We start from the raw sequence: 14,215 nt of genomic DNA on the forward strand, positions 1-14,215 counted from the left end.
AGGATAAACTTTCTGCTCTTCAGAAGATGAAGTACAACCCAACCATTCACTTTCTCACACAAATTCAAATCAGTGTGCTGCACATCTCAATTTAACCATAATGTTGAGTACAACAATGTGATTGTCATAACTGGCAAGGAAAGAGCCAAACGTTTTGCAACTTGTAAAAAAAAACAAAGTTCTAGCTACCAGTGATGAGCAACACTGATGATGACTTCCCTAAAGTTAACACCCAGATTGGAAATAATAATAATGAATAACCTAATATTTCCAGTTTCAGTTAATAATATAAACTTTCATCTGCTTTTGTTCGAAGATATTTGCACAAGACTCATAACCAGAACAAAAATCAAAATCAATGCTAAACAACTGAGAACCACAGCTCTGAGTGATGGTATCAAAAAACCTCATTCCCAAGAATAACTCCAGATGTGTTATTATGAATCTCTTGGTGCTGTTTAACCTGTGGTATTTTATCAAGCTACTACCCCTATTTAGAAAATCAGCTGTAATTTTCCAAAGGAAGCTTGGGATTCAATAACCATAACAATATATTATACTGTATTTATGACAAAACTGTTAGCACTGCCTGCAACCTTCCTTAATTTTGAACTACTGACCACGCGGGCAGCAGCCAGTCAGCAACACCATACTATCCACACAAAGAAAATGGATGTCATTTTTATATCCAAGGAATTAAAGGCAAGAAAAGACTCTAGTGGTATCACATGGAATAAAACCCAGCTCACAAGCTCTGAAATACAGAGCTCTACTACAGAGTCAATTCACGACTCCCAAGAAACTGGAAGAAAAGTTGACATAAAAAAATTAATATTATAAGGTATTTAAACTGTATAGTGTTTGAACGTTTGTTAATAACAACTTAAGAACATAGGAAACAGAGGTACGAAGAATAGTACTGATCAAAAAGTACTGAGTTAACTCCAAAGAAAGTTAAGAGTTTACATATAGATGAATGATTTAATGAAATTCAAACTGGTAACATTAATGAATATATTAAAACAGACATTTAAAATACAAATTTATATATATATGTAGTAGAAACAGTAAACAAATTTCAAGTAGAATTATTTCTTGTATTTATATTTTTAGAAAATCTATATTTCTTTAAAATAACATCTTATATAATTTCCTTAATTTTCACAGCTAATGCAAGTTCCATAAATTCTGGATAAATACGTAGTGTTAACTACAACAAGAATACCTACCAAAATAGATCACTTTTAGTGACTGATATAAGCTATTTATTTGTATATATTATTACTCATGTAGATGTTTGCTAATATTAATTTAAAACATTATAACCACATCTGATACACTAATCTGTTGTTCGATAATGCTATACCTAACACACATTGTCCCTAATTGTCTTTCAATTTATTTACTCAATATATACTGTTATTCTAACAAGTCACTTGTATAATTCATGTGAATCCTTTCACTAAAAGACTTGTAAAACATAGTTAATTTAATATTTCTCCGACTACAGCTTTATGTTCCAGTTCTAACAATTTAGTGGCCAAATTATGTAACATCCATCACAACAGCTGCAAACAATTTTAATAATAACAAACACAAACTAATAAGAAATAGTCTTAAGTATGTGTGACAGGTCAACTACAAAGATAAATAATCTGTTTATTTCTAATTACCCACTTTGTCTTAATACGGACCATTCACTCCACTGTTTTATATGTAGTTTACAAACTATGATAATAGTTTTCATTTATTTTAACTACAATAATGACAATGTAAGATAGTCCAGATGTGTTAACATACATTACAAATCCACGTAAAATTTACTTTTTAAATAACTATTACATAATTACTGAAGAAACATTAACTTTCAACAAAGTATATAGAAATCTATGAATAACTGAAGTTCATTACACATTTTAGTATCAGCAGAACTTTGTAGACATTTTACAGCACAATAAGACTGTCTTCTGTATTTTACTTCTCCTTGTTTTAAAGTAAACATACTTTACTAATATTAGTCTAATTAGGCTAAATGTATTCCATAGTACTTTTTACTTTTTCATAAATGTTGACTCACTGTTTAGGTTTTTATCTGTAAAATATAAAAATAAAAACTCAGAATAAAAACGTGACATACAACTAGGCCTGGATATGACATAACTCAGAAAAAAACGTGACATACAACTAGGCCTAAATATGACATTAAACACAGTTTTCAAAACTTAGACATTTTATAAAACTCAAGTAACTTTCCAGTTTCATTCTGTAAGTCTTCAAATGTTCAATTTTTTGTTGGTGTGATAAATGTAAAAAACTTTTGTCCACTAAAATTTCTATCCAGTTGAGCTGAAGATAAAATTTTATTATAGCTACTAAAACCTTTGTTTCCTGGAACACTGTTAAGCCAGAATATCCTGTAAAAATTCAGTGATGTTGAATATAAATTAACAAAGGAAAATAATATTTAAATAGAACAGAGAATCAATTCAAGTCAGTTAGTTTTAAACAAGGTTTAAAGACTCACAATAATTTTAGAAACATAATAAAACAGAGAAAATGAAATAAAACCACTAGTTTTAAGTAATATTTTTGTTGGATTTCAAAATTAGATAAATTGTTTTAACATCTTATCAATTTTTATACATCTTACATCAAAACACTGAAGATTCAATTCATAATGTTTTTATGAACTATAACTACTGTTTAAGAAATTTTACTTCAAGATAAAAAGATATTAAGGATATTGTAATTTTGATGTTAATAAACATTTAAACAAACTATCACATGCAAATATATTTTAGAACACACAAAACAAGTCAGTCTTCTAAATTTTCACAGTACAAAGACTTGGTCACAATGGGTTACTCTGCTGTGTGCCGTTGAAAGGACTGTACTCAAATTTTAATTAAAAAAACCAGGCTTATAAATTAGCAGGTTACAAAACCTCCAGTTCATGAGCAGAATATATATAGACATTAGTTTTATTTGTAAAGACAAAAATAGAAAAGACTTTTTACAAATGTCAGATATAAATATCTATAAAAACAAATATTCAAAATAAAAGTTTCCTTTAAGTTTAATTTCGTATCTCCAGTTCGGATTAATTTTTATTTTACATCACTGTTTCATCTTGTAAATATTGAAAGCACAAACAATTCTTTAATGCCATATCAGTTCTTTAAATGTCTTAAGTTAATATCAAGTACCAGTACGTTTTATTTTGCTTTCGTTATTTCAATAACCATAAAACTTAAAATTATACGATGACTCTAAAAATAAAAATAAAAAATCATTTAAGTTACACCAACAATCGTGAATTAGAAGAAAAAAAGTGCAAAACATTTTCTTTAAATTTAAATATAATAAATTTAACTTTTCACAAACAAAAACTTAAAATAATTTTATTTTATTCATCTATTAATATTGAATTACTTTAATTATAAAAAATATTCTGCATAACTACCTGATGTTAGCAAATTACTTTTATCCAGTGCTTCACAAATTTCAAAACATTCATCAAGTTTCCGTGTAATCCAGTTGATATTTCCACTCGATTTCCACAGAAAAGTATTCTCGGTTAAAGCCTGAATAAAATTTTCGACATTACTAATTTGTACCGATAAAATTTTTCTCCTGACCACGACCAAGTATACACTGAAAAAATTGAAGTTCTACCATCCCTGAAATACTTTTATCAATATATTGACTTGTGCAGTCAGTTTTCTATCACGACCAACGATGAAATATATCAAAACACAGGAAAGGTCCAGATATAACTTATCTTGGATGGTTTAAATGATGACCAATATAATAACTGGTAAACTTTGAGTGATTTTGTTAGCATTTTTATCATTAGTTTATTCTATGAGTATCGTTTAACTATTAAGCTCATTTGAGATCCTTATGCCAGAGTTCTGTACAGAGATGTAATTTTTTATTACATTGTAACTGTTGTGGTTAATGTTTTTCTTATTATCTTTACTATTTAATAAACTTGTACAGTTAATGCTTGAAACTGGCATTACTTGGTGAAACTACATAATTAGAATTAATGAAAACAAAGACAAGTTCATGTTTCAAAAATAATTAATTTATCACTACTATGGTTTCACAACATGTTTGTTAAATGTACAATTGTCTTTGTTTTTCTTGATTAATTCTTTTATATCTTCTTAGATGCCATTTATTTTAAAGGTGGCATCTCTGTAAGGAACTCTCTCTCTCTCTCTCTGCTGGTTTTTGTCATTCTAATTAAACTACTTACATGGGCGATCCAATTTCTGAATTATGAATATTACTTTTGCCTGACCAACATTTTACTTGATATTACAAAAGCATTTGACTCTGGTTTGAGTGTGTATACCTATAAACAAATGCTTTAAAAGCTACTATCTCGATGATGGTATTTTTTAATTTCAGTCCCACAACAAATTTGTGACGTCATGTCAAAACAAACACACAAAATGTAAATAAAAGGGTTAATAGTAATGGTAAAACCTGGGATTAATAACACTGACCTGTGATGGTTTAGTCTTGAAATCTGTATCTGTTTTACAGTAATTCCTATACATTGAATCCAACCAAATATGATATCTATTTTTCTCCATCACACACAGAATTATCACAAAACATCATAATACGACATATAAAAGAAAGTTCATAACATCTACTTTGAGACTAAAAAAATGTAGATTCCATAAAACACAAATGAGGGTGTACATTCATTTGATGTAAATATTTTACCCCTTATTCACTTTGATTGTACTTTTTGTAAAACATCAAAAATGGTCATTGTAATAGACAAAATAATTTTATCTAAGTAATTTCTATCTTTTTTCCCAATTCTTAAAAAATCCCCATATGATTGAAAAATTTATATTTTCAAAACCTGCGCAGCATAATTATGGAAAAATCTATCACTAAAACCAAAACAACTTTTATGAAGTTCAAGTTTATATGCCTTTGTTACTGGATTAATGGCAAACAGGAATGGTTGGCATCTCTTTTAATCTTTAATATTTGTTAAAGAAACAAGACAAAGCCTTCTACTTATTACCTTTGTAAGCTTAATATTCTTCTTAGGCCAAACTATTCTTTGTTTCAGGGAGTTTGCCATCTACAGATTTTATTGTTTAATATGAATCAACATTCAGAGGAAACAATTAACATCACTGAGATTCTGAATTTAAATTTCATATCATATAAAAATTCCTGTATTACTAAACTTATTTTTCAAGACAAAGCATCATTTATATTTACTTCCTAATTTTTGTGGCAGTTACGAAGTCTGTCAAATTGACCAAATCTGTAAAGAGATTCAATAGTAAAAACAGATAAAATATAAAGTTTTTTTCTTAAAAAACATTTGATAACCATCTGGAAGTTAAAGATTTTGGATGTGAAATATGAAAAAAAATTTGCATGTTGCATAGCTAACATTTGAAAAGAAAAACACAACAAAACAATACATAAAAAATCTTAAATCTTAATCATAAAAAACTTGACATTGTGTATGAAAGCATTGTAGCATTTACTAATAAGCTGCAAACTTTTATTTACTAATTTAATAATTATAGCATGAACTCTACAATAAGTACAAAATGGTTACAAGACAAGAAATGATTTTGATAATTATAGCATGAACTCTATAATAAGTACAAAATGGTTACAAGACCAGTCCCAGGAAATGATTTTGATAATTATAGCATGAACTCTACAAGTACAAAATGGTTACAAGAAAAGAAATGATTTTGATAATTATAGCATGAACTCTACAATAAGTACAAAATGGTTACAAGACCAGTCCCAGGAAATGATTTTGATAATTATAGCATGAACTCTACAATAAGTACAAAATGGTTACAAGACCAGTCCCAGGAAATGATTTTGATAATTATAGCATGAACTCTACAATAAGTACAAAATGGTTACAAGACCAGTCCCAGGAAATGATTTTGATAATTATAGCATGAACTCTACAATAAGTACAAAATGGTTACAAGACCAGTCCCAGGAAATGATTTTGATAATTATAGCATGAACTCTACAATAAGTACAAAATGGTTACAAGACCAGTCCCAGGAAATGATTTTGATAATTATAGCATGAACTCTACAATAAGTACAAAATGGTTACAAGACCAGTCCCAGGAAATGATTTTGGTAATTATAGCATGAACTCTACAATAAGTACAAAATAGTTACAAGACAAGAAATGATTTTGCACTGCAAGCAATAAAAGAAATAAAAAATACAATACTTATTGTGTTTTAATTTTATTTTAATAGTTATTAAAAAACATGATTAATTATCTAAGAATGAGGGACAAATTCTTTTATTTGTGTTTAACTTCAATGGATCAAGCTTGTCACCTATGATGGACACTTTGTTTACCTGAATGGAAGCTAACATACACAACAGGTTAACCAGCCACATCAGAGAACCCTGTGGTTTAGGTATTGCTATCTTCAATTTTGAACTGCAGATAAGAGGGAAGGTAGCGAGTCAGTAGTTTTTGCTTGCCCAAAGCAGCTATTCTTGCTGATTAGACTGCACATGTAAAATCTGTTTTACACCTCAAAATCCCAGACCCTAGCACACAAACTACTTGTTCAAGCTCAGACTTAAAGTTAGAGATTTTACCAGCTGATGGTTTTTAATATAAATTCATCTTTAAACAGAATTTTATTTTATGACTGGACATGTCTAACCTAATACGACAATGACAATCATTATATGTGTGGAAATTACAGATGCAATATACAAGATCAAATAGAAAAGTTTACCTTTATTTGTTGTAAAAAGTAAGTGCGAAGGTACAGAGGCTCTGCAAAAATGTTGATCTCTTCTTGCTCGAACAGCATACGTAGCCTACAAGGTGGTTAAAAGGCATTAGAAATTTGCACTTACCTCTAAATGCATACAGTACAAACAACTATACACACATATAAATGTTAAATTTTTGTTTTAATTTTTTATTTTAATCCTATAATAAATATAAAACTAGCCATATAAATACAGTTCGGAAAGTCACTGTGCAGTTTTGTCTGTTAATAAATATAAAACTAGCCATATAAATACAGTTCGGAAAGTCACTGTGCAGTTTTGTCTGTTAATAAATATAAAACTAGCCATATGAATACAGTTCGGAAAGTCACTGTGTAGTTTTGTCTGCTAATAAATATAAAACTAGCCATATAAATACAGTTCGGAAAGTCACTGTGTAGTTTTGTCTGTTAATAAATATAAAACTAGCCATATAAATACAGGTCGGAAAGTCACTGTGCAGTTTTGTCTGTTAATGAATATAAAACTAGCCATATGAATACAGTTCGGAAAGTCACTGTGCAGTTTTGTCCCTTAATGAATATAAAACTAGCCATATGAATACAGTTCGGAAAGTCACTGTGCAGTTTTGTCTGTTAATAAATATAAAACTAGCCATATGAATACAGGTCGGAAAGTCACTGTGCAGTTTTGTCTGTTAATAAATATAAAACTAGCCATATAAATACAGGTCGGAAAGTCACTGTGCAGTTTTGTCTGTTAATAAATATAAAACTAGCCATATGAATACAGGTCGGAAAGTCACTGTGCAGTTTTGTCTGTTAATAAATATAAAATTAGCCATATGAATACAGGTCGGAAAGTCACTGTGCAGTTTTGTCTGTTAATAAATATAAAACTAGCCATATGAATACAGGTCGGAAAGTCACTGTGCAGTTTTGTCTGTTAATAAATATAAAATTATCCATATGAATACAGGTCGGAAAGTCACTGTGCAGTTTTGTCTGTTAATAAATATAAAACTAGCCATATGAATACAGGTCGGAAAGTGACTGTGCAGTTTTGTCTGTTAATAAATATAAAACTAGCCATATGAATACAGGTCGGAAAGTCACTGTGCAGTTTTGTCTGTTAATAAATATAAAACTAGCCATATGAATACAGGTCGGAAAGTCACTGTGCAGTTTTGTCTGTTAATAAATATAAAACTAGCCATATGAATACAGTTCGGAAAGTCACTGTGCAGTTTTGTCTGTTAATAAATATAAAACTAGCCATATGAATACAGTTCGGAAGGTCACTGTGTAGTTTTGTCTGTTAATAAATATAAAACTAGCCATATAAATACAGGTCGGAAAGTCACTGTGCAGTTTTGTCTGTTAATGAATATAAAACTAGCCATATGAATACAGGTCGGAAAGTCACTGTGCAGTTTTGTCTGTTAATAAAATAAAACTAGCCATATAAATACAGTTCGGAAAGTCACTGTGCAGTTTTGTCTGTTAATAAATATAAAACTAGCCATATGAATACAGGTCGGAAAGTCACTGTGCAGTTTTGTCTGTTAATAAATATAAAACTAGCCATATAAATACAGGTCGGAAAGTCACTGTGCAGTTTTGTCTGTTAATAAATATAAAACTAGCCATATGAATACAGGTCGGAAAGTCACTGTGCAGTTTTGTCTGTTAATAAATATAAAACTAGCCATATGAATACAGGTCGGAAAGTCACTGTGCAGTTTTGTCTGTTAATAAATATAAAACTAGCCATATGAATACAGGTCGGAAAGTCACTGTGCAGTTTTGTCTGTTAATAAATATAAAACTAGCCATATGAATACAGTTCGGAAAGTCACTGTGCAGTTTTGTCTGTTAATAAATATAAAACTAGCCATATAAATACAGGTCGGAAAGTCACTGTGCAGTTTTGTCTGTTAATGAATATAAAACTAGCCATATGAATACAGGTCGGAAAGTCACTGTGCAGTTTTGTCTGTTAATAAAATAAAACTAGCCATATAAATACAGGGTGTTCGGAAAGTCACTGTGCAGTTTTATTTGTTAATAAATATAAAACTAGCCATATAAATACAGGGTGTTTGGAAAGTCACTGTGCAGTTTTGTCTGTTAATAAAATAAAAAACTAGCCATATAAATACAGGGTGTTTGGAAAGTCACTGTGCAGTTTTGTCCGTTAATAAATATAAAATAAGATATTTATTTTTTAAGTAGGTAAATTAACAGAACTTATTTCAGAAGAAACCTACAATATATAAAATTAATAAGTTACTGATGATTACTGCAAAACAGATAAAGTAACAGCAACACAATATTTTTAAATTTAATATCTGCACTGAAACCATTTCATTTGAAAGCATGAAAGATAATTTAGAATTCTATTTATAATTTATGAATGAAATGTAGAAAAAAGAATGGTTTAGGAAAAACAATTTAATTAAAACAAAATAATAATAAAACACAAAATCTATAGCAATACGTAAATAAATATACCTTCTACTTGTCAATATGTTAAACATAAAATGAACTGTAGATAAATCTTATTGATCCAAACATATTTATAAAGTAGTAGTTATGGATTACTGACTGATGATAAACATAAAATGAACTGTAGGTAAATCTTATTGATCCAAACATGTTTATAAAGTAGTAGTTATGGATTACTGACTGATGTTAAACATAAAATGAACTGTAGATAAATCTTATTGATCCAAACATATTTATATAGTAGTAGTTATGGATTACTGACTGATGTTAAACATAAAATGAACTGTAGATAAATCTTATTGATCCAAACATATTTATAAGTAGTAGTTATGGATTACTGACTGATGTTAAACATAAAATGAACTGTAGATAAATCTTATTGATCCAAACATATTTATAAGTAGTAGTTATGGATTACTGACTGATGTTAAACATAAAATGAACTGTAGATAAATCTTATTGATCCAAACATATTTATAAGTAGTAGTTATGGATTACTGACTGATGTTAAACATAAAATGAACTGTAGATAAATCTTATTGATCCAAACATATTTATAAGTAGTAGTTATGGATTACTGACTGATGTTAAACATAGAATGAATTGTAGATAAATCTTATTGATCCAAACATGTTTATAAAGTAGTAGTTATGGATTACTGACTGATGTTAAACATAAAATGAACTGTAGATAAATCTTATTGATCCAAACATATTTATAAGTAGTAGTTATGGATTACTGACTGATGTTAAACATAAAATGAACTGTAGATAAATCTTATTGATCCAAACATATTTATAAGTAGTAGTTATGGATTACTGACTGATGTTAAACATAGAATGAATTGTAGATAAATCTTATTGATCAAACATGTTTATAAAGTAGTAGTTATGGATTACTGACTGATGTTAAACATAAAATGAACTGTAGATAAATCTTATTGATCAAACATATTTATAAGTAGTAGTTATGGATTACTGACTGATGTTAAACATAAAATGAACTGTAGATAAATCTTATTGATCCAAACATATTTATAAGTAGTAGTTATGGATTACTGACTGATGTTAAACATAAAATGAACTGTAGATAAATCTTATTGATCCAAACATATTTATAAGTAGTAGTTATGGATTACTGACTGATGTTAAACATAGAATGAATTGTAGATAAATCTTATTGATCCAAACATGTTTATAAAGTAGTAGTTATGGATTACTGACTGATGTTAAACATAAAATGAACTGTAGATAAATCTTATTGATCCAAACATATTTATAAGTAGTAGTTATGGATTACTGACTGATGTTAAACATAAAATGAACTGTAGATAAATCTTATTGATCCAAACATATTTATAAAGTAGTAGTTATGGATTACTGACTGATGTTAAACATAAAATGAACTGTAGGTAAATCTTATTGATCCAAACATATTTATAAGTAGTAGTTATGGATTACTGACTGATGTTAAACATAAAATGAACTGTAGATAAATCTTATTGATCAAACATATTTATAAGTAGTAGTTATGGATTACTGACTGATGTTAAACATAAAATGAACTGTAGATAAATCTTATTGATCCAAACATATTTATAAGTAGTAGTTATGGATTACTGACTGATGTTAAACATAGAATGAATTGTAGATAAATCTTATTGATCCAAACATGTTTATAAAGTAGTAGTTATGGATTACTGACTGATGTTAAACATAAAATGAACTGTAGATAAATCTTATTGATCCAAACATATTTATAAAGTAGTAGTTATGGATTACTGACTGATGTTAAACATAAAATGAACTGTAGGTAAATCTTATTGATCCAAACATATTTATAAAGTAGTAGTTATGGATTACTGACTGACGTTAAACATAAAATGAACTGTAGATAAATCTTATTGATCCAAACATATTTATAAGTAGTAGTTATGGATTACTGACTGATGTTAAACATAAAATGAACTGTAGGTAAATCTTATTGATCCAAACATATTTATATAGTAGTAGTTATGGATTACTGACTGATGTTAAACATAAAATGAACTGTAGGTAAATCTTATTGATCCAAACATATTTATATAGTAGTAGTTATGGATTACTGACTGATGTTAAACATAAAATGAATTGTAGATAAATCTTATTGATCCAAACATGTTTATAAAGTAGTAGTTATGGATTACTGACTGATGTTAAACATAAAATGAACTGTAGATAAATCTTATTGATCCAAACATGTTTATAAAGTAGTAGTTATGGATTACTGACTGATGTTAAACATAAAATGAACTGTAGGTAAATCTTATTGATCCAAACATGTTAAAAAGTAGTAGTTATGGATTACTGACTGATGTTAAACATAAAATGAACTGTAGATAAATCTTATTGATCCAAACATATTTATAAAGTAGTAGTTATGGATTACTGACTGATGTTAAACATAAAATGAACTGTAGGTAAATCTTATTGATCCAAACACATTTATATAGTAGTAGTTATGGATTACTGACTGATGAATGTTAGGGTGAAAACTAATGTCGCTAGTAAACAAAAAACTACCATATCTTAGAGTTTACTCACAGATTGTGTTATTCTATCATAAGTTACAACTTCTACAGTAAGGAAGATAACATTAAAAACTCATACAATGTTTCAGTCACTGGATCAATTATTCTGTAAAACCTTATATACTTGAGAATGATCAAACTGTTGTAATTGTCTTAAAAATATGTTCTTTACATTGAAATCTGTAGCTTGTAATATAATAATAAAGAACTGTGTGTACATTAATGTTGTCAGTCCAGTACTTAACACAATATTAAATAAATTTCATAATCCATGTACAAAATTTGTCAATACCTTCACATCAGTATTGTTTCATCCAAACTAATGACTTCTTTATAGAATACAAATACACAGCAGTTTCTTGCATAAATAAATACAATGATTTAATGTTCTGGAGTACTGTGACACAAACCACTCTGATATCTGTAATAGTTTATTTGTAAATCACTAATTATATATATATATCTATAAAAAAAAAACTCTCATAAAACCAGCACCCACTGAAGGTGCAGGAGTTTTGTGGTCAGTGATAATCACCTCATTTCCTGTTCTGAGCCCCTACTTGACTTTTGTGTAATGTTGTATGGATTACTAAATCATGAATCTATGAAGTGTTGGTTATAAAAGTAGCCATTTGGATCTAGAATATGAATATATTGATTACTGATTACATTTCCTATGGGAAAGATATGCACACATGAAAAATAATTTAGAGGGACAATGTCCAGCCTAGAAACATTTCACTGTGTAACACATGGAACTTGGTGTAAACACTAGAACAGATCATACAGAGAAAAGTTTTATCTAATCTACAGCAGTACAAGTTCACATCACAATGAATTTTCTAACTTAACAGTTATCACAAGCAAAATGTATGTTAGAATAAACAAAATTAAACAATAAAACAGTTCACACCTATTACAACGATGATCTTGCAACACTTGAGGGAGAGCTGGCTCACTGTGGGTCTGTTTCCATAAAAATTCCAAATAATTTGGAGATTGCCCTGTGTTCTTGTTCATCCACTCTAAAAGGTACTGATGGTGAAATGAGAAAGACTTCAGTAATGAAAGTTGTTAAAACAACAGAAGTGTAAAACACTCAGTGCTGAAAATTACCAATTTTTAAGTTAGATAATCAAAATAATACCCAATTTACTCTCTTGCAATACTATTAAATAGTATAACATACCTAAAACTCTCTCTTCTACTTGTAACAAAAACATTTGGACTATTGATTACACACAGAAAATAAATTTATCTTACAGAGTGATGTGCACACTACATGATGAAACTGATTCACACAACCTCAGTATGATTAACTAGCGTTAGCAGTACCTTTAAACCCTGATGTTTTCTTACCTTGATTCCAATGCTGCTGTGAGTCTTCAGTTGCTGTATTACAAATAAAGAAAACAAACTCTGTGATAGCCTTCAGATAGATATATTGTAATGGATTTACTGTTATACATTTATTTTACTATCTATGTTAGTTTCAAGTTAATATATACATTTAGAAATGAATGTGATGTATATTGTTAAATGTGTATTTCAAAAGTCCTGCCTGTTCTATAAATTTGTAGAGAATTCTTGAGAATAAGAATCAACAATATATTTTTCACAGAAACACTAACATATCTTTGAATATTGTTGAGCTTTCAAGAATCTCGCCTTATGAGTATATAAAAAGTAAGCTATCACAACACACACAGAAACAGTTTAATATTGTTGGTTCACTACAGTCAGTATGCTAACAAACCTTGAAAGCTATAATTGTGATAAGTAATTATTAATCAGAAAACTACATATATTCGATCAGGATCACTAACAGATTTCAAACATTACAAACCATTTAATTTCAGTGATAACAACTCTGGACATCAGTATTTTTTATGACGACATTAGACACCTCTATTTGAGAAAAGTCAACTTGTACACAGTGTAAGGCTAGCCATTAAACAAAGTGTAATAATGCGAACATAGAATTTGCTTCTCATGAACAGCTAATAAAATATTAAGTTCCTGGCAAGACAGATGACTCAGCATTGTTTGCAAGTTTGTAATACTTTGCTATATAAATTATTATTTATAATAACCATTATTATAAATTGTATTGTTGTTTGTATATTAAAACATTCATGTTAAGAAAGAAAACTGTGTGTCGATCTTTGTAACCCAATATCATAAATTTGGTACACCTGTATTCAATTAACTTCTAAATTAATATTCATGGTCATTTGAAATTGTAATACATTAACATGTGTAACATAATAAATCACTAACTTGTCTGAAATAAATTATGTTACGTAACATAACAGCACTCATTTCTGGCTCTTTCTACACCACTATTATCAAGC

General features: G+C 28.7%; 1 protein-coding gene and 1 long non-coding RNA gene across 2 annotated transcripts in view; one reads left to right on the forward strand and one right to left on the reverse strand.

Moving 5' to 3' along the window:
• Nucleotides 1-14,215, forward strand: part of LOC143226812 (uncharacterized) — a 43,277-nt gene that overhangs the window by 18,899 nt on the left and 10,163 nt on the right. The window lies entirely within an intron of this gene.
• LOC143226811 (uncharacterized) lies at nt 1,565-13,346 on the reverse strand. Its single transcript, XM_076458251.1, has 5 exons — nt 13,221-13,346; nt 12,775-12,896; nt 6,785-6,869; nt 3,464-3,584; nt 1,565-2,414 (listed from the first exon to the last, which is right to left on the reverse strand). Exons 2-5 carry the CDS (start codon nt 12,879-12,881, stop codon nt 2,203-2,205), a joined length of 525 nt encoding a protein of 174 aa, XP_076314366.1. The 5' UTR covers nt 12,882-12,896; nt 13,221-13,346; the 3' UTR covers nt 1,565-2,202.

Source organism: Tachypleus tridentatus, chromosome 9, assembly GCF_004210375.1.
Source record: "Tachypleus tridentatus isolate NWPU-2018 chromosome 9, ASM421037v1, whole genome shotgun sequence".
NCBI classification, from domain to species: Eukaryota; Metazoa; Arthropoda; class Merostomata; order Xiphosura; family Limulidae; genus Tachypleus; species Tachypleus tridentatus.